Source organism: Euprymna scolopes, chromosome 35, assembly GCF_053919585.1.
Source record: "Euprymna scolopes isolate OS-2025 chromosome 35, ASM5391958v1, whole genome shotgun sequence".
Classification (NCBI taxonomy): Eukaryota; Metazoa; Mollusca; class Cephalopoda; order Sepiida; family Sepiolidae; genus Euprymna; species Euprymna scolopes.
Window position 1 is genome coordinate 68,478,967 of NC_136516.1, and position 27,682 is coordinate 68,506,648.

The following is a 27,682-nucleotide window of genomic DNA, read 5'->3' on the forward strand; positions in this document are numbered from 1 at the left end:
AACTTCACACAAATTTTCCATATCTTCAGTTCCTCGCGAATAATTATGTATAGTTCCCACACTGTGCACTTATTGTCTCTATAGACACATGATGGTCCCTATCCATGAATTTCTTTTTTTGACCAATCAACTCTAGTGTTTTGATTTCCTTACTCCTCCCACAGTTTTCATCATCCCTCACAGACTCCCTGCCTTCCTTGAATCTCTTATGCCACTCAAAAACTAATGCTCGATTTATGCAAGATGGTCTAAAAGCAGTCTGAAGCATTCCATACGTTTTCGTGTCATTTTTTCCAAGTTTAAAACAGAATTGTATTGCATAATGTTCTTTTAAAGTGTCCTTGCATCCAGATTGCATTTTTGAAATTAATCAGCTGTGACAATCAGGCTTTAATAGGATATATTCCAATTCCTGCTGTAGCTGTTCATTTGAATCTGAAATCATAAAAATTGATCAGTCATCTCATAGTATGTATAGCAATAACATACTGAATTTTCAAGAGTGTACAATAATTTAAATTGTAATTTAATTGTACAAAAAAGTCTGAGAATTTATTGAAGGCACCTCTTATTTTATGACTGGGCAATGCCAGGCGATTGTTAGTGTGTGTATGTATATATATATATATATATATATATATATATATCAAATCTATACTAAAGATTTACAGGGCGGTGTGATTGACTTAGTGGATACTGTCATTGACTATGCTGCATTCAACTTTTTTTCTTTTTTTTTTTACTAAGGAGTTACCAGAGGCCACTCAAAGATAAGGGTTAATAAGTGTGTAGTAATCAATGAGACAATATCGTTAGTGGAAATTTGGTAAATTGGATTACTTAAGAGGATGGCTCATCAAAAACTTGCCCACATTGGACTTGAAGACTATTATATTGTAGTCAGCTAGAAAGTAGAGAAACTGCAAAGTACAGTTCTAAGAAAGAAGCTTTGTTCATAGAATTTACGTTTAGGTTTAGGCACAGATAAATAGTGGGGGCAATTATTGATAGTGGTTTCAGTTAGACAAGTGTTTTTCGTAATGTTTGGTGAGGGTGGGACCATAGATTGGAGCTCAGACGAGCACTTGCCATGAAAATAACGATAAAGCAGAGATATGCTCACAACATCTCTTCTGTGTGAAAGAGGTTGCAAGCAAGAGAAAAGAGCATCCTCCACTAGGCTATGAAGTTTATTTTGAACTCTGTCAAGGAAAGGATAAGGTGCTTCTAGCAGCTCTTACCCAGATGTGGCAACAGTACTCCATCCTTATACAGGTACAGAATTGAATCAAATCCATTGATGATGGTTGGGATAGAACACACGCTTCTGTTCCGGATCCTGTTTGTTATTTGCCAAAACTGGTGGGAACCAAGCTGCTGCTCAGCTACTTTGGACTTGATGGACTGAGCATACAACTCTCTCGCGTTCATTATTATTCTTTTACAGTGGTTGCTGGCAGTCCTGAAGGTGGATTTAGTCTTGGTGCATCTATTATGCTGGAAGCAATGGAAAAAGTGATTTCTGTGCACAATCGCAGCAGCACATTCTGGAGAGAACTACAGCTGGCTGTTAAGTTTTTATTGGAATTTTTTTAAGGGTATGAAGCAGTCTATGCCTACAATTAACTATTCTGTCAGGTCTGATATGATAGAGGGCACGTTCTTTTTAAACATGAAACGCAGGGCGAAATCTGACATAAATGTTCGGAATCTATCCCAGTCAGCCATAGAGTATTGATGTACTGTACGATGGAGAGATACGTCTGAGGACTTATTACATTTTGTTTTTATCTTAAGTAAAACAACCGTGTCGTGGAAGATCCCAGTGGAGACAGAAGATGAACAAAGCTCAGGACAAGTTGTGAGAAAAAGATCTAGGAGACTTGCATACTGATCGTCGCTGTCGGGCATACAGTTGGGTTCGTGAACAATCCGAGTTAGGTTATAAGCACTTGAGAAATCGTGACAGAACCTTTCATCATCAGTCTTGTTTGAATGAGTCAACCATTCCACATCGTGAACATTGAAGTCTCAACATATGTGAATGTTAGCCAAAAGATGAACAGACAGTATGTGGTCAATTTTCTCAGATATGCTCTTAAAGATAGTAACTCCGCTGTTGCAGTGGTGTGAGCAAGTGCAACCTGGAAGCACATATAGGATAATTTAAGATCTTCTCTGGAGATGTCCATACCACATGGAAAGCCATCTCTAATGTAAACAATATTCCATGCCCAGGAGTCAGATTTTTATGTTAAATTAGAGTATCCTTTAATTACAAACCCATCAAGTTGTTTCAATGCCAATTTCGCTTAGGAATAATAGATCTGGTTTGGTCTTCTGTAATTGGCTTTCTGGAAGGTTGGAACGTAGATCCCTGATGTTGGAGAAAGAGAGATGGTAGTGGGAGTCTACATTGGAAATTGAGGTTTTGGCTTTAATTTTGTATTCATTCTGGAGAATTTTCATGGAGTTTTGGAATTTGTGAAACAGGTCAATAGATTTGGTTAGATCAGAGTAGAGGGGAAAGTAAGAGAGAAAAGAACAAAATATTTTTCTTTTTTTGGTAACACATAAGGTAAAGCCGTAACAATTACTCATTAATATGGCATCGAGAAGCCCCACCAGAAGCTACTGCATGGTCCAGAATCCATTCACCAAATGGCAATACAACAGCCCCAATACTTTGCACCTGCTGATAGGACAGCCTCCTTAGTGGTTAATTCAAAGTTTGAGTCTCTAACTATCAAGCGAATAATGTCAACCCAGTTACGTTTACTTCCAGCATCCTTATTAGTGATGTAGCTACAAGGATAGAAACAGAAAATTTCCAACATCTTAGTTGACTGCTCACGCAAAAATACTGCCGATCGAGAATACAGCTTTTTTTTTTTTTTTTTCTCCCTTGGTCAGAAAAATCACTCATTCTAAATGAGGAGTGAGGGACAAATTAGGAGAAGTAAGAGTTATAGCAGCTGCCAATAACACATCCACAATGCAATATCTACTCTCCATTAAAAAAACTAAAATACCAAGTATTCTACTTAATATAAGTTCAATTGGCATGTTTAGGAGAAAGTATGGTGATAGGTTCCTTTCTCACTAATTGAAATAAAGAAAGAAGTTGGCAAAGTTTACGTATGTAATTATTGTGGCAACTCACTTATTTTCCTCAAGTCATTCCTAACTTGATTTGAATGGAAATTGTCTACCCCTTTTGCTAACATTCGACGCTAAGTGGCACTTTATTAGTATGACTATTTGAAAGGTATACTAAAAAGAATCGCGTCAAGTTTTTTTTTTTTTTCTTTTTCTAAAGAATACATAGACGGACGCTCATTCATAATTGAAGAATGTTTATTTTTAGAAAAATAGCAAGCATGATTTGTTTGGTATTTTCCTAAAAAATAAGTCAAATTTACAACAACAAATTCAAATAATAAATTTTTATAGTAGGTGGGAGGGCAGAGTAAAAGAAAAACAATTAGGTAAATAAATTAATACATCTTCTATATCTATCTATATATATATATATATATATATATATATAAGTGAAAATATGTGTATGTATGTTCGCTTTTTGTGTATGTCCAAGAAAGGCTTTTTTCAGAGAAGCGGTCGGTTGGCTCACAACTTAAAACTTTTAATAAAAGATATTTTAATATATCCAAGTTAACAACGGAGCTCGCCTGTCTATTTAATTTGCTCGACTTCGGGAAAATAAATATTCAACATTTGTCACTCGCCGCATGTGGATTAGGCTTTTTCGTATAATAAAAGCGACACAAATTCTGGCAGTATATTTCCAGTTGTGATTGCCGGAAATGTCCGAAAGCAATCAGCTTTGATCAATGTGGAAATATTTTCCTTATATCAGACAATTGCTATTCAATTTGGACAAGAGGAGCTGGTTTCCCCCCCTCCCCAAACATCTTGGGAAAATAAAAATAAAAAAAGCGTTCCCGCAGTAAATGAAATGCTACCCCGCAGTCAAAGTTGACCTCATTAAGTCATTAAAATGTGCACCTGCCAGTTTAAATAATTAAATAAATTCAAATGCGTTTCCATTAGTATGTCGCGGTGGCCCAGTGGTTAACGTCGCATGTTTTTTTGTTTTTTTTTCACACTTTAATTTCCAACTTTGCCTCAAGGGTTCGGGTTTGATCCTCATACTTACCTACCAAAACTTCTTTTTTTTTGGCAATGGACGCAACAGCAAAGACGTCACTTTCCTTTTTTCACTTTCTTTTGCTCCTTTGCGGTATAGGTTTGAGCCTACCTACTACCACTTTTTTTTTTTTTTTTTTTTTTCCTCAACACACCCTTCCAAACACCCAAGCAATGCCGGGAACCCAGGCTAAGCTAGTAACAAATAAAAATGAATTTTTGTTAAATAAAATTTTTTTTCTGCTTACCAGAAATTCAGTTAGCAAAGTTTGTGTGTAATTCTTGTGACAACTCTGCTGTTTTTTACTATACTATTTAACCAGTAGTTGGAGAGGTGAGGGGTGGGTAGAAAGACTTATTTTCTATTTTGCCTTATTTTTAAAATTTAACTGGCTTTGTACATACTTTTCATGATTCAAACAATTTACCCCAATCACAAAAGTTATCCTAACAGACCAATTGTCTTTCTAGCCTCCATATAATACCTACAACTTTAGCTGCTGTGTTTGTTTGACTTAAGTAAAAGATAAGAATAAAAAATTTTTTCTAACTCGATTTTAACTCTTGCTGTTATTACTATTGATAATACAACATGATAAATTCAGTTGAGGGTCAAAGTATCATAATAGCTTATGGTAAATGACTAACGACAAAGGTATTAGTCTAACAAAGATGCTTTTCCTAATCTCCTTAGTTGTAAGCTTTCTTTACAAAAAACTAACTAAAATAGCATATGTATATCCCGTTCAATTACAGAGCTCAGCTTTTAAACTTGTATCATTTGGTGCTTCTTCAGAATATAACAGGGCTTGTGCAGTATAATTTAATTTCAAATAAACGCATTTTAGGTAAAAACACTTATTACATACTTAGATGTTGTGTCGAAATTATCAAGAATTACAAAAAATGAAAGTAGAAAAATAGTTGTAAGTAAAATTGATTCTGAATTTTTGTAATGAGGTATGAATGTTTGTATTTGGATTAATCGGACTATTGTTATCTTGAGCCCTATTTGCACAATGTAACCTTCAACCTTCTTCAGCCATCAAAGTCTCCATATTTTGGCAGAAAAAAAGAGGGGGCGTTAACTCTGCATTCTAAGGTTTCATACTTTTGGATTTAGTCAGAAATAAGTTTGCACAAAATATAGACAAATTATCAGCAAACACAAGAGGGTAACTTATTAAAATTTTACTTAAATTCATTAATCAATTGTAAATTCTTAGAAACATAGCATTTATGGAAATAAGAAGTGCTGGTTTCAATGTTTTGAACATTGTGCCTGTACATTTTTATTTATTTTTTTTAGCAGATCTACTCTTTTTTAGTAATGTTTGGAAATTTTTACTAATTTTAACATAACCTGTAAGTACAGAATAGTGATTTTTACCTAAAATGCTCTTTTTTAAATCTAAATATACTGCACAAACACTGAATGATAGAAAATATTATAAAATGAGTTGATTACAATTTATTTTGAATGTACATATGATTATGAGATTACTTTTCTCTTGGTTACTGATTGAGACTTTTCTTTTGATGACTTTTGGAGATTACCTTCATGGTCAGATGTGTTGATCCTTATAACTTTTTGCAACACAAACATTTGAGTAAAATAAAATATGTATCAAGTGAGCTTGAAAGCTAAATCACAACGTAATATTAGGAAAATAAAGAAATATTTTACTTGTTTGAAATTTATAACAAATATATTTCAGAGCTATACTCCATCCTCAGTATGTTTTTTTTTTTTGTTTTTTTTTTTTTTTTACCATGGTGTAAAGTTGGAGTAAGAAAAGTCTGTAAAGATCCATGCGTTGTATCTCAGCGGTTGTATTTTGAAATGTTGGAACAGTGCGTAGGCACCCTTGACAAAAAACATTTAAAAAATATGCTTTTTATTATATTTAATAATTGCAGTAGACTTGACATCATCCTTTATGTACATTGCGTGAGACTATTAGGTTGAGGATTTTGAATGGGAAGACATCAGTAGGGCTGTGACAAGAGAATATTTTTATTGTTTTGATTCTCGAGTATATATCTGACACAGACACAATTAATTAAGAACCACATCACTCTGTCTAAAAACATGATATTAACTGATATATACTCGAGTCAAAATAATGAAAAGAATATTCTCTTGTCATAGCCCTACTTATCAGCCACGTTAATTAGTGGTTGGAAATGTTTCTGATAGTTTCTTAAGCAAAGAAGCTTTTTCTTTCTAGTATTAAATGTGACCATCCATTTTTGTCCCATTCTACTACAAACTGGACATAATTTTTCAAGGAATGAGCCACTGCTTTGCATGTGTGGGCAGTTTGGTGTCATCAGCAAATACACTCTTCCCTCGATCGATTACACCCCTCCCCTACACCTAGACACAACTTATATAGTTTTTATTAAAAATTGCAATAATAAAAGTAATAGATCTTCCAGTTATGAAGATCACTTAAAATGTTTTTTATTTTATATATACCACAATTCTGTAACTATAGATTGTCAAGCAATCACGCCAATCTTCATATCAAAATGGGCTTGTTTAGAATGCACTTAAGGAAGTTCTGAGATGCTATGATTTTAATTCTTCAAATGTAATTATCTAAAAAATTTAATGTCATTATTAGTTGATTGTTTGAGATGAAGATGATTTTGGCATTTCTTTTTATTGGTCTAAAATTAATCAAGAACAACTCAACTAAAGATTCAAATAATATTTACATTTGTGAAATTATTGAGAAAAAATGAAACCGTGTATATATTGCATCGCTTTTAGAAAAAGATTTTTTTAAATAAACTTATTTCTTCCACCACACACACTTAAAAATGGCCGACTTTTTATCATGCATGTATCAATTTCTTTAGCAATCGATATGAACTCCGAACATTAGGAGACTGAAAAGTTAACTCCAGAAAATCTTGAAAAATAGTAAAATAGTGAATTATGCAAATTACTATTCTCATCTTGGTTGATGTAACTGCCACCTTCTTGAGGTATCTTTTCCAACTTGTGAATCTTGTCAAACTCTGAATCTATATGAAATTTTGAACTGAACTTTTTAATTCATGAGGGTAGATTGTTCACATTCCATCAACTGTGACTGGTTAGAAGTGTTAATTTTATGTCATTTTTAATTGGGATTGAATGTTGATTTTTTTTTTTTATATCTATAATGATTTTTTATTTTTTGCTGTTAGAAGGCAATGTCATTAAAAGATGAAATAATCTATACAATTCATAAATGTATGTTTATTTTGGTGAAAAAGGTAGGAAGAAAATGTGTGTATATGAATAATACTAGGTGGAATAAGTTGTAAAAAGATATTTGCTATTTACTGATTAATGAACACCATTTTTGGTGTTCATTAAAATCTGGCAGTTGTAGATGACGTAGGTCTTTTAAACAAGTTGAGAAATAAATCTGATCAAAGAAAATATACGATCTAATTAAAACAAAATTTATTGTCATATTGCATAGTTTCATTTTATTTCATTATCTGTTTGTAAATTAAATTCTGGTGATATTTTTGTATTCTTGAATGTTTGTAAATAGGCAAAAATCCAGAAGTAAAGATAAAATGAAAAAAAAAAAAATCTTATGTGACACGTAAATGTAGTCGTTGATATAAATTATATCACATTAGAAATGTAGAGAAAATTCAGTAAATATTTTAATAAGAAAAATGTATAGTTTGTGTGCATTTATTTTAATGGTAATTTGCTATTCTTGTATGCCATCATTTTAAAATAGACCTAGAAAAGAAAGAATACATAAAGGGAGCTATCTGTGTTTAGATTTAAAATTTAGTGTAGTACATAGACGTAAGAAGTGAAATAAAAACAATAATCAAAAAAAGGTAATCCTATTAAGAATGGTTTCCGGTGACACTTGGGTGTGTGGGAGTAAATATTAACATGAAAGTAAAAATCTCCCCTGTAAATGATTGAATTCGGAGAAATAGTTTACTCGAAAATGAATACAAGAAATTTTGAAAGAGAACAAAACAAGAGTAGTGGTTGATGGACAAAAATCAGATGTCTGCAGTATTAATGCTGGAGTCCTTCAAGGGTCCATCCTGGCTCCAACTCTCTTCCTGATCTACATCAATGATCTCCCTAAACACATACTTAAATCATTCGTTGACATCTATGCTGATGACATGACCATCTATGGCAACACATCAAAATCTGTAAATGGCAAAGCTCTCTCTCCTCTGATCTCAAGCGTGTAGTTCAGTGGGGGAAGACGTGGCTGGTTACCTTTTTAATGCATCTAAAACCAAACTCCTATCTTTACATCATCAATGCTCTGATCCCTATCTGGCATCAATTGAAATGGATGACTCTCATCTAAGAGAAGCCCCATGTTTTGACAAGCTTCTGGGCTTGACCATCACTCCTGATCTGAAATGAACACGTACATCAAGTCTGTTGCCAAGGTCGCTGGAAAGATGGTGGGATCCTTCTATCGCTCCAGAAGATATCTCACTACTGATGCAATTCTCTATCTATATAAAAGCCAAGTACGTCCAAGGATGGAATACTGCTGCCATATCTGGGCAGGAGCTGCTAAAAACAGCCTATCCTGCCTTGACAGAATACAAAATAGACTTAGTGGGGGATGGCCTTTTCTCTTCCCTGCAACCTCTCTCCCACAGAAGAGACATTGCAAGCCTATCTTTGTTTTATCGTTATTTCCATGGCAGGTGCTCGTCTGAGCTCCAATCTCTGGTTCCCCCTCACCAATCTTTTACAAAAAACATCCGTCTACCTGAATCCACTGTCAAAAACTTTCCCCACTCTTTATCTATGCCTAAATCAAAATGTAGATTCCATGAACAAAGCTTCTTTCTTAGAACTGCACGCCTGTGGAACTCTGTTTAGTCTGCCTGCTTCCCACCTGACTACAACTTGGATATCTTCAAGTCCAACGTAAACAAATTCCTGATGAACCGCCCCCTTAAGTAGACACTATTAAATCTCCACACTAACGTATTGTACTTACAATAACCCTTATCCCTGAGTGGTTTCCTGGCCTTGATAAATGGTGACCACCTTTGTAAAAAAAAAAAAAAAAAAAAAAAAAAAAGGCATATTTTTTAGAAACACTAATCAGGGATTGATCTCTGACAAATTAACATATGAAAGTTATAACGTTCAAAGAAATAAGGGATCAGTTTACTTAGTAAATAAATTCAACTTTTGTAACATGTTTTTGATAGAAACTTATTTCTATTGATATTTTTATTTTTAATATACAAATGTAATGAGAAAATTTTTTTTTATTATTTAGTAAAATAATAAAAAAATTTTCTCATTACATTTGTATTCAGTTAAGTTTTCTAATGTCAACAATGAAATCATTTTTATTCATCACTTATAACACATGGGCAACACCAGGTAGATCTGCTGGTATGCTATAATTTTTTAACAAAACTAACATAAATAGAATGATTGAAATAATCTTGGTTTTTCTGGATAAGCAAGACTGACCGAATTTAAACGTGTGTAAGCTTGATTTCTAAATGGTGAGGCATTTCTAGATTCAAAAATAGAAAAAAATCAATACCTTTCAATGTAATTGAAAAATGTGTAGTGACCAAAGCAATCATATTTTGGAGCATGAAATTAGCATGAATTTTCATGTGCACAGCATGTTAGATTTCTGATATTTAACATTTTATGTTACTAAGAAAATGATAATCCTATTATATAAAGAAAATAACCTCATTATTTTAGGTTTCTTTTGGTTATTGTCTTTAGTTTTGTGGCATATCAAACCTTTTTGGGTTATTTAATACTGATTCTGGTCAGTTATGAAAATTTTAAATATATACAGGGTGTCCGTAAAGTTACTATACAGTCTTATTGTTGTATTATATTTGTATTAATAGTTAATTTATAAACATAAAGGTGTTATTTCTTTTGTTACAAATAAATATTTTAATACAATATCTTACTGTACTGTTAATATATTACAAGGTGTCTGTATAGTAACTTGTAAGACTGTATAGTAACTTTACGGACACCCTGTATAATTGAGTTTTTTTATTTTTCTTCTCATTCTGACATTAAGGTAGGCTTGTAACAAGCCTACCTTTTCTATTTAAAAATTATTAAAACAAACTTAATATACTGTTATGGATATGCAAGCAACTTCATGAAGGTTAAGTAATTTGCATATTCTTTTGAATGCATAGTTTCTACACTATGCATAATTGTGTAGAATTCAGGATGAAAACGTTCTAACACGGACATGTTATATATATATATATATATATAAGTAACCTTGTTAGTGTGTGTGAAACATCTTCACCAAACTTCGCTCAGAATATTTGGTCTACAAACTTGAAGCTTGATATATATGTGGACTTCAGGAACACTTGATTTGGTTTTAGTCTGTAAAAATAGGTGCTAAAGAGGTCAAAATAAAAAAATAGTTGACCATGGCAGGAGTAAATCGACTAACTTCTGAGCATGCATACATATACATTTTTAGCTTGAAGTTGCTTACTTTTTAACCCCTTTTTTTATCTATCTGGTGATCGTGCAAACAGTAACAGCTAAAGTAATAAATAACAATTTAGGCTGAAGTGTTAAATGTTTTGGCTTCGATTCCAGCTAATGCGACCAGTCATTTTATGTTTTGAAATCATTACTAAGTATATTGGGTACAAGATAATAATCAAAAGAGAATTTGCTCTATCATAATAAATACAAAATCTGCATAAATTAAAATATCATATTTAAGCGTATTTTACAACCAGACAGTGTGTGTGTGTGTTAGATATACAGATAGATTTTTTTACAAAGGCCACTTGAGGATAAGGGCTAATGAAGTCATTGAGACAGTAGCATAGTAATCATTACTAGTGAAAATTTGGTATAATTTGATTATTTAAGGAGACAATTCAACAAGAACTTGTTAAAGTTGGACTTGAAGGTGACCATATTGTAGTCAGCTAAAAAGCAGGCCAATGGAACGCAGGCGGGCAGTTCTAGGCAAGAAGCTTTAGGTTACGAAGACTTGCCATGAAAATAAATAAAAATAGAACAAAGACAGGCTAGCAACATCTCTTCTGTGAGAAAGACATAGCAAGGAAGAGAAAAGGTCATCACCTACTATGAAGTCGGTTTTGAACTTTGTCAAGGCAGGATAGAGTACTTCAAGCAGCTCCTGCCTAGATGTACTCTATCTCATACAGCGGGGCTTTACATTGCGGGTGAAACTATTGCATTTGCAAGTGATTTTTCTCAAGTGGCAACTAGAAATAATAAAACGCTTTTGGTGATTGTTGTTTTTTTTTTTTTTTTTTTTTCACTGACAATCTTCCAAAGCTCATTATTGAAAAAAAATTTTTTTAACCTTTTTATTTTTTTTAATAAAACAAGCAAAGTCAAATTATTTAAACAATAAAAGGTTTAATAGAACAATATAATTATTTTTTTTTATTTTCAAAAACATCTGAAGAAATTAGTGTTTATACTTTCAAGTCTCAACATAAAATTCAGTGCATCTTTTGAATTACACTTATTAAAAAAACAAACAAAAATACAAAAGTCTTACTTGTCACAGAACAAAGATATTTTATTCCAAAAATCACTTGGGTTTAGCTAGTAAATGAAAATATTTAGTTGTCAAAGGTCAATTAAAGATAACCTACTGGAGTGGTAGAATGGTCCAACTATTTGTCCAGTGACTTTGGCAATGGATTTGATGTATGTGCTCCATTTCGGATCAGGAGTGAAAGTTAGATCCAGAAGCTTTTCAAAACCTGAAACCTCCCCAAGACTTGATGATGGAAAGAGGGAAGCTTGGTTTTTGATGCATTAAAATTGACCAGCCACCTTTTCCCTATTGCACCACGTGCTTAAGATCAGAGCAGAAAGAATCAAAGATCTTGGTTATTTTCACTTAATGGGTCTTGCTAGTAAACCTAGAATAGAATAGCAGGGAGACCCAACATTGCCTGGGATTGAATGAGGATCAACGAATGTTTGACATTTTCAATACTTTTATTATCGAAATTTGTGAAATCGACAATTTTTCAGTCAAATAGATCGATTGCTTGCTCTAGTTGAGGACTTGCAGCAGTGCACCAGCAGGAAGTTTCATAGGCTTCCCCACAATGACTTAATCCACAATACATTGTAGTCTACATTGCTCTGCAGAGAACCTACCGTTGATTTTATTTTTTTTATATATATAATAGCTTCAGTTAAAGTTTAAAATCAAAAGTCAAGTAATTTGGTTCAATTGTGCTCTAACTGTAGCATTCATTTCGAACGCCCCCACTGTTTTATCAAAGAACCAATTGTTGATTATTATATACTGATCCCTTTTGCTTGTGCAGTGATAAAGCTTCGTAAATGTGCTTATGATGTTAGGTTGTATAAGGTTGTTTACTTTGGTCAAAATTGAACTTTTCCAACTTTATTAAGATTTTTCAATTACCAATGTTCCAGTACTTATTGAAGGTATTCAGATACAAAACCCATCTAAGAACACTCACAGACACGTAAAGTACATTTGTGTGAAATGCTTTTAAGTAGGCTCAGCCATTTCAAAGTCTATATGGAAGAAACTCGCACGCAGAGATACAGACAGACACACACAGACAAAATGCCTTTTATAGATATTTATATTAAGAGTGCTCTGTGGAGTAGCAGGGAATAATGGCAAACATGTATAGAACTGTTTCACCTGAAGTGTTTCTCCTATCATTCTATTAATGAGCACATGATGCTTACATTAATATTATGTTTTTCTCATTTATGTGTTGGTTATTTTTAGGGTTATTCTACAAAAATTCATTTTCCTATAAAAAATAAACTTGGAACAAGTTAAATTTAAAAAATATTACAACAAAAAGTTATGTTAAATTAAATTGAAGTTAGATGGCAGGACGGAAAAGTAAACATTATTTGCTTGGCTTTACGGTCCCAAATATATTTAGCTTCAGTTATATGTAGTTACATTAATATAAGGTAGCACTCCTCTCTGAAAATTTAGATGCAAAGATATTTTTAACTGAAAAACTAAAACATTACAGAGCTACAAAGACTGGAGTGGTATTATTAAAATAAGCATTTTTTTTTGTGCTCTATACTCTATGTAATGCATCAAGTAAACATCAACATTTTATAATAATATACACTTGCTTTTTACATACTTAAGGCCTGTATGAGGAGTGACATTTCTTGATTTTGACCATGTTTCATGCTTCAATTACCAGTAATTGTAAAATAAAGCGTAGCCAAAGATAAGCAAAGGAATGCTGATACGAGTATTAAGAGAGTGTAAAAGGCAAGTGTACTTTATTATAAAATGTTAACACAACTGGTTGTCGATAAAAAAAGTAAATACCTCTTCACAGGATGTGAAAAGTTTGGAATCTGGTTTTTGTATGCGCTGATAAGCTTGTCTAGTTGTGCAAGATTATAATTAATAAACGATTATATACTTGTATGCCACCATTGACCTGAAACAGCTTTGCCTAAGTTGTTACCAATAAAAGCCTAAAATGTTGAAAATGAGCAACAATATGAATGTCTGTTCCTTTAATAAATGTATATAGCTTTAATATTGGGCTATTGAGCTCTGTACATGAGAACTTTGTGTTATTTACTAATATTTAACTGCTAGTCCAAGTAGTATAAATTGTATATATAAAAGTTTTTTTTTGCCGTTATAGTTTTTGTACAGTGTTTACCTCCTCTGCCTTTTTTCACATTATTTTTAGCCCCCCCCCCCCCACTCCTTACACAGGCTAGCAACCAGGCTGTGTGAGTTACATTTCCGATCATTACCAGTAACCTCATCAAAACAAAACAAATTTATCTAAGTCTATAAGAATTTCTCCTTCATTGCAAGGTCCTGGATATGACCTTAAACTATATCCAGTGGTGAGGCCCCAGCTTGTGGACTTTGGGGAGTGTGGAGCTACCCTTTAATTACCATTGCTCCCAGGTCCACTCTGATCCGGAGTGGTAGTACCTGTTAGGGTTCCAACTATAGGTTAAATAGAAACCGACTTGAAAACAACAAATATATTCTATTAAAAATTTTTTCTTCAAAATCTTTGGATTCGGCATTAAATAACCCGAAAAGGGTTGATATGCTGTAAAACAAAAACAACCAACCTTCATTGCAAAGACAACAGAACCAATAATTTCGGGCTTGATTGAAATATGTCTTCGTAAACATTCTTTATTCATTTATTTCCTTTATTCGGCAGGTGGGAATGCACTTTTGCAAACTTTAGTAGAAATATTTCTTCGTAAACATTTCTTTTAGTGGGGTATACGTTAATTAACATGCTTTTTAATATTTCTTTATATTAATGGGGACCTACCATTTCAGAAAGCAAAACAATATTACCTCAGTCTACGATAATGCATTACATAATTATAGTTTCATTTGTTTTTGAGTGGGGTGGAGTTCTTCTGAATGTGTTCTGACTTTGTGCCATCTTTCCACCTAGCAACACAGGTGCATGGATACTGTTAGTAAACGTATGTAAATGTAGATGAAAGGTTCTATCCAAAATTGCATACAGATTCTTGAATTCGATAAAATACATCTAAGAAGGTCGAAGGTTACATTGGCTGAAACATTGTGCAAATAACACTCAAGTGAGACCAGATATTTGAGTTATATATTTTACTTGATTATTCTTTAAATAAAACTTCCCTCTTGATTTAATATTTTAAAATTTGAAAACCTCATTTCTTTAAAATTATGTCAATATTAATTTTTTTTTTTTTCTTTTTCAGGTCAATATCATTTGAATTATGAAGACAAAGCTGATTGAACTGACCTTGCTATCTCTACTGATACATACACTTGATACTCAGTCTGACACAATCCGATGGTGGCATGGTTGTTGGCCAGACATGCTTGGTATTCTCAGTTCTGTTGGGTGCTTAATTGAAGATGTGTACAGGATCCTTTGACATTTGGTGACCTTCATCCATGGGCCTGTTGCATGCACTGCTGCTTGTCCCACCCCATACCCTAATCACTTTCTTCTCTGTTGTTGATATGATCCCTTCCCCTCAAAAAAAAAAAAAAAAAAAAAACCAACCAATCACAAATTCCCCTTTACTGGAAAAAAAAGAAATAACAAAAGAAACAAAATTCATGTTCATGTATTTAAATTTTTAACAAAACATGAAAGATATTCAATTCAGCCTTCATACCTATTTTATTGTTTGTTTGGAAGGGAAGAGCTGTATTATAATAATGATAAAAAGGGACAAAATATATATATATATATTGTGAATGTAGTCCCTGTTTACTGGCTATTTGCACATATTTTTGAGAGAAGGTTCCTATAAGATCCATTCTCGATTTGGTTAGCCAGTGTATAACGTTTTTAAACAATTTCTTTAATTTGTGAGTTTTCTCAACTCATTATCTCCCCTCCCTACTTACCAATTATCCAAATGCATCCAAACTCTGGTTTTCGCTGCCTCTTGTCGAAATGGTTTCTAGTCATGAAGAATAATGTATAACAAAATACTCTGCTTTAACAATAGTTACTAGAAATGGTTTTAATAATTCCTTTTAAATTTTATTGCATTTTTTTTTACTAGCCTAATTTGTCAGTATAGCATCTCCTTTATTCTGAACACTTGTGTCTAAAGTTTTTTTTATTATTGAAATATTGCACAGATTTCTTAGTATTTGACTAATTTGCAACAGTAGTGGCTGATTTGAACGAGTTCTGCTGTATTGAGTGCAAAGTTAGATTTTTATAATTCCTTGTTGTTCATTTTGATTATAAAGTGCTACATTCCTTTACCCTTTTCTCTTCCCACCTATTTTTTATCTCATTTTTTAAGGCTGACTCCCAGCTTTATATATACATGCTTTAATATTTAAAAAAAGAAAAGGCCGTTTTATTTTTTTTTTTAAACCAGAGTACATGCTCAAAAAAAAAAAAAAATTATCAGTGCTTGCAGAGTGATGGAAATTAGGGATACAAAGATGTTGGCATGGACAGATTTTTTTTTTTTATAATTTTAACCTTATTTAGTTTGTTTTCTTGCTCTTCCTTTATCATTATAAATTAACATTGAACTTATTACCATTCATCATAGCTTTTGACATGGTTATAACCTTCTTGATAAAAAGATTAAAAAACAAACAAAAAAAACTTATTCTTTGCCAGTTATGATGTACATATTGTGCAGGAAGAGACTTTTTTTTTTTTTTTTTTTTTTTTTAAATCTGATATGCCAATTAACCATTTTCCCCCTGTATCTCAATTTGCTTTTGACAGAACTACAAATTGGATAATATACCATACTGCATATCAATCCAAAAAAATATATGTAGCAGGCTCTGTTTTTATGCCCACACCATGTTTTTTTGTTTTTAATTCTTGTATTCTATAGTGTGGCAGCTCATACCCGTAATGGTGGTTCTGCTTTGCATTTGTATTATTTCTTCCCGATCACAACCCTCAACTCCTCTTTTCTGGGTCACCAAACTTGGATTCTCTCTAATCTACAACTGGTTTAAAAAGCAACCAACTTAAAAAAAAAAAAAAAAAAAAAAAAAAAAAAGACTGATTTTGTTGAATTTGTTGCTGAGACTGTTCTAGTCTTTTCGAAGGCATTGTTATGACTTTAATTCTGAATGTCTCTTCCTGTTGACTAAAGGCAAAGTTGGAGAACTGAAAAGACAACCCCCTTAAAACTGCTACAGCGATTTGGGTAATACCATAAACCCATGTTGCTTATATCAACTCCACTTGTTATTACCCTTCCTCCCTTCAGTGTGCCTCAAGTTGACAGCCTGAAAGAAAAAAAATCTTCATTCCATTCATTTTTCACACCTTCATATCCTTGGGAATTTAAAATAAGATACTTGATTTCAGGATGAACATATTCATTTCTCTGGTTCTATGTTTTCTTCTTGCTGATCAATATAGTTGGTCATGTAACTATATAAATTTGCAATTCATATCTTCAACTGAATAATTAGTCCAGCAAATTGAGTGGTCTATGTAATCATCAAATATAATATTCACCTTTTATTGATAATGTAACTGACATAATTTTTCTTTCTTTACTTTTGACCTCTTTCTACTTGCAAGTAAGTAGCTTTTAGAGTGCCTACCCCACTTATCTCCCCCCTTCCAAATTGACAAAAAACATCCCTCCAAAATATAAACCAAAAGATACCTTTTTAATTGTACTCATTTGCCGAAATGAAAAAAGATTTTTTAACAGCTAGAATCTGTTTATTAAATCACAAATCTATATATAAAGATTAATGTGAATGTCTGCCAATTTAAATATAGCTGTTACCCTCCCCCCTTCTCATGCATTAATAAGTAATCATTATTCTAACTTGACATTTTTTTCTTTCATCTAGTTTTTATAGCAGCCTTATACATTACACCTCTGATGACTCTAACTTGCACACATAGAGGGGAAGAGACAGATCATCGTTGGATTAGACCACTCTCTTGCTGTATCCCATCTCATGATGTATCCCCCGCCCCAACACATTTAAATATCAAAATTATGAAGATAAAAATGTTTGACTATATTTGTTTCTGCTGTTGGTGTGCATAAACTACTTTGAATCTGGACTTTGACGGTGCTAAGGTTCTGAACTCACCACCTCTGCATTTGTCTTTTATTTCAACCAGCAGGAAATTATGCTGGTAAAGAAAGTTATATTTTTATTATTTATTAAGATATTTATTTTCATTGCCCCATTTTTTTTTTATTTTTTTTTTTATTTTTTTTTAAACAATGTTTTTCTTAGTGGGGAATTTTTTAAATGGAAAAAAAAAACAAAAAACCTCTTATTACCCCTGTCAAAAATTCCTATGCAGTTGGAACATGCAAAATGATTTCTGTAGTAATTTTAGTAACAAAAAAAAAAAGAAAACCAAAAAATTTTTAAAAATTTTTAATGAATAAAAAATTTTCTTAAAAATATTTACTTTAAATTTGATGAAACAAAAACTTTCAAATTGACTTTCATCACTGAAGATAAAAAAATTCATGAATTACTTGATAAAAAACACAAAAAAAGGAATAGATTTTCTTGTGCAGTGAACAAGCTACTAATTTAATTAATTTAAAATAGATTATAACTTTTTATTCATTTTTATTAAATTATCACTGAAGATCTTTAAACTGATATTTATCAGAAGTTAGGCTAGAATTGCAGTTAAATGGAATATAACAGCAAAATTATGCATGAAATGAAATCCGTACAATGTCCGTAGAAGAGTAGGACAGAAATTCTTTTGTGGCAATAAAGGTTTGTCAATAAGAATCTTACCTTTTCATTATTTTATTTTGTTCTTTGTGCTTCTCAGGGCATTTTTTTTTTTTAATTTTATCATTATACTGGACATTAAATTCTGTCAAATATTTAACCTGATAGTTTATAAAAGGACATCCACCATTTTTAAACTTTTTTTTTATTTACTGCTTAAGATTCATCCAATTTTATGTAAAAATTTTAGACTGTATAATTTTTGCAGTTATGGTTAATTTAAATTCTATTTTTACTCTTCTGATAAATATTCATTAAAAAAATCTGAGGAGACAGTTTACTAAAAGTAAACACAATTTATCTTAAAATTCTATACCAATCAAAACATTACATTTGTAGAAAATTGTCCAAATATATAATCACAGGAATTGTTTTTAAGCTTTTAAGTTATTAGGAAATATCACATAGGGCTCCTATCTATGGGCCTATGGTGAACTACTTTTTACCCCTTTTCCTATCAAATTCTTTTTTAACCATCCAACTGGTACAGATCCAAGCATCGCTGTTATCTCACAAGCTGACTATCAAATCATTTTAGAATACCAAATAATGTATGCGACTTTTAACTACCAGTTGCTCCTCCCCCTCTTTTATATGAGGAATAAAGCTGCTCATACCATTGGCTTTTCCTTATTGGTTGGCCTGATCCATATCATGATGGCTGCACTGCTAAATCTGTTAATGCTAGGTGTCTGCGGATCAGACACCTCTTTACTCTACACTCCTCATGTATTGCGTTCTCTTTCTGTTTTGACGACAACAACAGAAAGGCTTCTTCCTTTTTGATTTCTTGTCAAAGTACAGATGGACTTCCATGACAACATTAGTGATTCTTATAATTTATAGGCTCCTTTATGCCCACTCATGAAATCTATATTTCTTGTTCTCATTTCAAAATCGCCTCTTTTGACAATGCAGCAAAAGTTTTTCTTTTCATATTTTAAAGCAGTGTGTATGACTGGCCTAATGGATGTTCTCGCAGGTTATGCAAATTCTGTTCTGTTCAATTATGCACGGATACCATTGGGGAAAGGTATGAACCCACAATCCACCCCCCTGCCTAGCTATGGGTAAAATAGTGACATGTATTAAACTAATTGTATACAATTAATCATTGACAACAGGTATTGTAATTGTTTAGGCATTAAAGGATTAAAAAAAACTTGATGTACCATAAAATATTTCAAGTGCTTCACATTATATAGATATAGACAAAAATTAATTCAGTGTTAATTAGGCATTTGTACTGCAAAGCAGTTTGGGTTGGGGATAACATTTTGTTTTCTCCTTCTTTTACTCCAACAATTGTTAACCATTAAGTCACTAGTTCATCCAGTAAAATCTTACATACCAATATATTATAAATATAGATGACTTTTATAATTGTAAATTTTTCTTTTGAAAATGAAGGAGAAAAAAAAAATGTGAAAAATATGTAAAACTGTCAGTGTAAAAGCTACCAATCCCTTCGCACCAAAATTGTTTCTCTTAAATTTATATCACAATAAAAATCGGACAAGGAATTTGTAATTCCTGATGCCAGAAAACACATTTGAAAGAAAAATATTTTATTTTTAATAACGTTTAGTGTCTATTCACTAAGACGTGGAACCCCCCTCCCTCAAGGATTCAGAAAGTGCTGATTTTTTTTTTTTTTTTTTTTTTTTTTGTCTGCATTTTGTAGCAGCTTGGGTTCTTTTCAGGGTTTTAACACGACTCTAGAGACTTGAATCTACAATGATGGATCTCTGAACAATACTTGTATAGCTACTCTGTCCCAATGCACATGTGTGGAGGTGCAGGTGCATAAAAAAAATATCTTGTTCCATTTTGAACTGGAAAGGCCAATCTTATTGGCTACAGTGGAATATCCCCTCCCCTTGCAGTCCTGTTCCTACCAGACACAGTAAATCGTCTGCAAAAAGTAGAAATTTTGAAAGAATTTTTTTTTTATCTGTTGAAGTCACAGGAACTTATTAAATCCGTTCTCCTCCCCTTTCCTCTCAGATCATTTTTGAGAAACTTATGCATTTTGAATCGTAATTATAATATTTGAAAATTGTATGTGATGATGAGAATACATGATACAATAATCCGTTAATGTGAGTGAAATGTGGTCCAAACATGTAGCAAGTGGATATTTGCAGCCCTAAAATATCATTGCATCTCCTTTTTTTTGGGGTGACTTTCACCTCCATCCTGGCTGCTCTAATGATTATTGTTAGGGAGTCTTTAGATTTGAAATAAAGGCTTCTAAACCCAAATCGTTCTTCATTTATCATTTTTATAGTTTTTTTTTTTTTTTCTTTAATTTTTTTTTTTTATTATTTAAATCAGAATTCAGATGACAAGGTAAATATTTGTCTTTATTTAACTATGAATTCGTCTTCAGAAATTGGTTTTCCTGGTAAATTGGAATTTATATTCAATTATGTGTATGTGTATATTTTATTTATGTCAAGTTGTTGCATACTTCCTTGCCGTTTCATATAAAATTTTTGTTCTAAAACATGTTCTGATATTTGGCAAAGTGTTATATATCATTAGAAAGCAGCTGTTTTGTTCTACAAGACAATGGTCATGGTTTTTTGCTCATAATTTTTTTCGTTTTTTTAGAACTGTCAAATGGATTGTCAAGTAGATAAAAAATCACATTTTCGACACCTTCTTTTCGCCTTTAATCGAGGTCAAAAAGCAAATGAAGTGACCAAGGATATTTGTGCCGTATATGGAGAAGACGTTATAGCTGAGAGAACTGTTCGAGATTGGTTTACCAGATTCAAACACTGTAATTTTGACCTCAATGACGCTCCTCGTTCCGGAAAACGTATTCAGATGAAGACCAACTCAGAGTTCTTTTGAAAGATGCCCATCAGACGTGAGAATTGAGTGAAAAGATGACGTGTGATTTTGCGATAATTTCATGCCACCTTTAATCGATGGGATTCACACAAAAACTTGGAGCTTGGGTCCTACATGAACTTACTTTTGCTGTTAAAATTATTTGATTTTTCTTAAAAAAAAAAAAAAAAAATGGAACTTATGCAACAACCTAAAATATATATCTGTATGTGTGTATATATGAGATAAATAGTTTTATTGAAAAAAAAAACGAAACTGATTTTCCGATTTCACTTGTGTGTGTGTGTGTATATCTATCTCTACTATTGCATAAAAGGAACTTTGTGTGTAAGTTCATTCTCTATAGACTTAAAAACTGCTAAGCTGATTTTTATGAAATTTCACACAAAGGTACTTTATATGCCTAACAGTGTTCTTAGATAAATTTTGTATCAGAATGTCTTCAATAACTAGCGATAATTGAAATAATCCAATGAAAGAAGGAATAAGTGATTTTGACCAAAGTTAACACCTTACACAGCCTAACATCACAAGAGAAGTTTTATTATTACACAAGCTGAAAGGCCCAAGATATAAAATTAACAGTAGGTTCTTTGATATGACAGGGGCTCTTTCGAAATGAATGTTTCTGTTTAAAGAACAATTGCACCATTGACTTTTTATTTTAAACTTAAATTCAAGCCATTATCACTCTACAAGCAATAAAGGCCAGGCACATAAAATCAATAGTAGGTTGTTTAATATGACAGGCACATGTTCGAAATGTTTCTGTTTAGAGCACAATTGGAGCATGATACATTACTTTTGCATTTTAAAATTTAATTTAAGCTGTTATATATGAAAAATAATTTTAGAAAATCATCAGTAGATTCTCTGCAGTGCAATGTAGAGTAAAATGTATTGTGGACAGTCATTACGTGGAGGCATGTGAAGCTTTCTTCCGATGCACCACAGTTGGTCTCAAGCAGGCAATTAATCAATTTGATTAAAAATATGGTCGATTTCACCGATTTTTGATGAAATACAACTTTGATTATATATGGGTTATGGAATTGCATTCATCTTCAAAAGATCTAACTAATTTGCATATTCTTTTAAACATTCATTTTAATTCTCTATTATTTTTTTTGGTTTTCTTATGGGATGATCATTTTTAGTTAACTATTACGTGTAATTATATTCATGCAGATATTTTACATGATTTATACTTGCGTAATATTTGCATAAAAAGGTTATATTAAACACAAACCTCTTTCTATATATATTTATGTATGCATATATAAGTAAAATTTAAATGAGAAATTTGAAAACTTTGAAGTGTCGGATATAATGATAAAATCATTTTTTACTTTTTTCTTGTAAATCCGATATTTCGCTAATAAATCGCCTCATCAGGGTAGAGTCCGGTCTATGAATTTAAAAAAAAAAAATTTTTTTTCTTCATTTTGGTGTTATGACGAAGAGAAATGTACTTGTTGTTCCGGTGAATCCACATGCGTTATGCTCCAGTTTTGAGCGGGATTTAAAGTAAAAGATGGTCACACACTTTTTGAAGACACTTATTTTTCAGTAAAATTTAAATGAGAAACGCTGATGAGGCTATTTATTAGCGAAATATCGGACTTACAAGAAAAATGTAAATAAAAATGAGTTTATCATTATATCCAACACTTCAAAGTTTTTAAATTTCTCATTTAAATTTTACTTAAAAATAAATGTCTTCAAAAAGTGTGTGACCATCTTTTACTTTATATATTTGTTTGAAATATTTTGCCTACCAAACTCCTATCAGTTTTTGGTGTATAGACATGAAACTTAATATATAGGGTATTTGAACCATGCAAAACTTTACATTTGGGTTTTAGCTGGCAAATAGGTGAAAATTTAATAAAAATGGAATTGGGCTTGGGGAAGGGTCTGTGTCCTATTATTTAGATTCAGAGTTGTATCTAGGAAGTCTACTTCATGTAGGTTGGTACTAATTGTTATTTTGAAACGTAGTTCATGAAATATTTTGGTTAGATCTTTTCTAAGCTTATTTAGGCTAGTCCGAATGAGACATTTAGGTACATAAAACAAAGGATCTTATAAACCCCACCCCCCACACACCATCTTCAAAAACATGGTTGCCAATATCGGCAAAAGAATCTCCACACTCTCATCAAACGCCGACATCTTCAATCAAGCAGCTCCATATTACAATGAAGCGCTCCAAAAAAGCCGATTCACGGAAAGCATTAAATACCAGTCAACCCAACAGCTAACAAAAAACAGGCGCAACAGGGGACGGAACATCATTTGGTTCTCACCCCCATTTTCCCTCAACACAAAAACATGAGTGGGACATTTATTCCTGAAACTGCTAGACAGAAATTTCCCTCCACAATATAATCTGCACAAATTATTCAACAGAAACAGTTAAGATCAGCTATTCCACCACCCCATCAATAAAAAAGATCATCGCAAGGGAATGCAATGAAAATGATATTGCAGACTTCTTGTGTAGGTCCAAGGAAAATTGCACATTAGAGGGAAGATGCAGGGTGAAATCCCTCGTATATGAAGCGTCACTCACACCAGGCTAGCGATACACCAGAAATATACATAGGCATGACACAATGGACATTTAAGCAGAGATGTTACATGCACAACAGTTCCTTCAGGGCAAAAACAAGGATAAAGACAGCCGTAGCCACCCAAATATGGCAGCTAAAAGACAATGAAACAGCATTCAGCATTAAATAAAAGATCATAGAGAGAAGACTGGCATACTCACCAGCCTCAAAACAGTGCCCCCTCTGTGATGCGGAGAAATACCACATTGTAAAGACCATAAATGCCCCCCAGAAGACCTGTTTGATTGTCTGCAGTAAAACCCTCAAAGCCTGTATAGATAGGAGACCAGCGCTCCTAATAAACTGGGAGGACCAAACAAACGAGGACCTTACCTAAAGGAATTTCTTCAAGAGTATCCTAAACGCAGTCAATTTGACAATTTGACGCATAAAATAATTTAGTTTAGTAAAAGTGAAAATAGACATTTAGGCTATTGTTAGTATAAAAATATTTTGTGGCTACTTTAAAGAATACTATAAATCCAAATATATATATATATATATAAAATTAAATAGCTTATATAAGCCATTAGAACCTGATACTAGATACATAGTTACCAAAGATAAAATAAAATAACAGCATATGGGATACCGATTGATTAATCAAAATACCATGCCAATTAGAAACAGAATAGGACAATATGCATCTACTAAAAATACATTAAAAAAAAATATATAGAAAATTGATATTAGAATAAGATAAAATATACAGAAATAGGGATTAGCAATAGTTAAATAAAAATGAACATCATTATAAACAATACATGCGGGCCCTGCTCTTTCCTCAAACAGAACAACATGACTGACGAGAGCCTTCTAAATGCAGCCAATTTAACACAATCTTGAAGGTGAAGTGCTATCCCTTTAAAGCCGACATTTAGAAAAATCATTTGTGCCAGTTATTTTAGTATCATAAGTAACCATGTACATACGGCCAGTATAGGCCTTATATTTAGACATACACTTAATCATAGAATGATAATTTATGATTTGCAAAAAGAGGGAAGCATTATCAGTAATTAAGAGCAGGAAAACAAGTTTAGGTGAATAAGCAATAACTTTGTATTACTTAGGAAGCAATTAAGTAATTAAAAGTAAGAGGCTTACTTTTCACAAAAGTTTCTACTACATGTGTTCAGTTAGGTTTCTATTTGTTTTCAACCTGTGGTCAGTACTCCATCTCAGTGTGGAGGGTTCTTTTTGTGATTTATGGAAATTTATATTTTATTTTATTTGATAATATATCTTAGCAGGAAATAAAGATGGGAAATTAAATTTAAGTACATTATGCAACAACTTTACAATAATGATCTCAACCAGTCAAATGAACATAACTAGCAATGCAAGCAAAGCCATTTGCTCTATTTGTGAGGGAAATATATAGGAAATGGGGAGTGAGTAGCTGCACCTGGCTAATAGATTGGTACCTACTCCTTTGGTGATATAGGTTTGCAAACTGAGGAATTCGTTAATGTCACCACCTCAATGAAGGTTGTCAACGATGACTCAGGAGGCTCCCTCTTTTCCCAGTTTTTCAGCACAATGTTTGTTTTTTTTTTTTTTTTTTTTTTTTTTTTTTTTTTTTAAAAAGGGTACGCTTTACATCAGAACCTTCACTCCCAGATGAGTAACCTGGCAAGATTCCTACAGATTCTATGAATCAACCACACTAAAATGGGTTAGCTGTGTGTTGGGGTTCCAGACCAGGTTTACCAGCATACTCGCATAGCTGGTAAGATAAGTATCATACTTAATAAAGTTCTACGGTCTTCTAAAATAAATTAGCATAATTTTTTTTTTTTTTTTTTTTTTTTTTTTATAGAGATTTCCCTCTTACTATAGATAAAGATAAAAGTGATATTCTCATGTAACCATGGTGAATAGACTATTCCATTTTTTTTGTAATTCTTTTTTAAATAAGAGAAAAAAAATTATCGGTACAATTTGCCTGCAAATGTAAACAATAAAATAGATACGAAGAAACGGAAGAAAAGTAGTGTTAGATTTACTTAATAGTTTCATGCAAAACGACTGGATAAAAGTTTACTTAGCTTAAGTCTTGGACATTCAAGGCTACACCATTAAATTAGAGGTTTGGTCACTCAGAAGTTTCTTTTCTTCTTTTTTTTTTTTTTTTTTTTTTTAAAGGGTGCTGTTGATCTTTCTTCATATAGAAATATCGTTTTCAAAGATCTTAATGCTTAAGATTAAACATGCGTTTCAAACTTATATATATATATATATATATATATATACTAGCATCGGTGCCTGGCGTTTCCCGGGTGTTTGGAGGTGTGTGTTGAGCCAAAAGAAAAAAAAAGTGGTAGTAGGCAGGCAGGTAACACAAAGGAAGAAAACAATGTGAAAAAGGTAACACAAAGGAAGAAAACAATGTGAAAAAAAAAATAAATAAAAATATGTGATGTCTTTGCTGTTGTGTCCATCGCCAAACCGGAAGTGATGAAGGTTTCAATTAAGGCTAGTTAATTGAAAAGAGGGGATGACGTTCGAAAATATTGGCGAAAAAAGCGACCCCTCCCTGTAGAAAAGTACCCAGTTGAGGGTGAATGAATTAATGTTTTTGGCCAAATTTTCGATATTTGTCGTTGGAAGGGTCGAGCTTCAAAACGATAGCAATCTCGTGGAAATCCATTGCCTCTGTCCTAAGTTTTAAGCAGACACACATACATATATTTAAACAGACAGGTGATATTTATATTATAGATGTGTTAAAAAAGTATATATAATGTTCAAGGTGAAAATGGAAAGCTGAAATAGTTTTAGGCAAATACAATGTATAGATTGGGGGGAAAAAATTGATATTTACTGTGAGAACTAGTTTGGAATAAGTGTGTGTGTGTGTGTTTTTTTTTTTTCTGCCTACAAAGAATGACCACGAAAAAATGACGGTTGGGAGGGTTGCAAATTCATTTATTTCAATCAGTTTAATTCATATCAAAAGTAGTTTTTTTTTTTTTTTTTTTTTTTTTGTAAATGTATGCATATTTAGACATGCAACGAAATCTGGATCTACAGCATGGTGGAAAGGGTTCTGCAAATAAAGTTCTATGATCTTCTAAATAAATTAGCACATTTTTTATTTTTTTAGAGATTTTCCTTTTATTAATAGAAGTGATATTCTCATTTAAGCATGACTATTCTGCTTTTTTTAAACAAGTTAATAATTATTAACTGTTATAACTGAGCGAATCTGGCGGTTTATGGATAATTCAGGAGTGGGTAAGGTCATTGCACTTGACATTTTGAAGGCATTCAACAGAATGTGGCATTATGGTCCTTCAAATAAACTTTGGGGTTATAATTTTGGTGGTAAGGTTGTTGACATTATTACATCTTTTCGTTCGGAACAAAACTTGCGAGTAATTCTAGATGGTATTTCTTCATTCTTTCTTCCTATCAATGCTTTGTTGTACTCCTACACCTCCAACAATGTTCAGTGAGTAACGCCACTGAATTTGGCGGTTCTGGGTCCTGGTTGGTTTCTTGGTGCTCGGTGGTCACTCTGGCGAAGATCCTGAATGTTAAAGGTTTTTGTCTGACGAATTACCACTTCCTCTCACATTATCAAAGATTAGGAGGGCAAATTGGCTGTCATTAGTCACCAAAGTCTGTATCACTGGGAGCAAAGGGCATTTTAAGCCAAAAGAAGAAAAAATAACATTTTGGTGACTGTTTTTTTTTTTTTTAGATAACATAATTATTTGT

General features: G+C 32.5%; 1 protein-coding gene across 1 annotated transcript in view; it reads left to right on the top strand.

The window, feature by feature from the left end:
- Positions 1-16,140, top strand: part of LOC145259901 (uncharacterized) — a 122,762-nt gene extending 106,622 nt beyond the window's left edge. The window contains exon 14 of the mRNA XM_080117822.1: positions 14,948-16,140. Within this exon, the coding sequence (XP_079973948.1) occupies positions 14,948-14,985 (38 nt within the window). The 3' untranslated portion in view covers positions 14,986-16,140. The remainder of the gene's footprint in view (positions 1-14,947) is intronic.
- Positions 16,141-27,682: the final 11,542 nt, after the last annotated feature.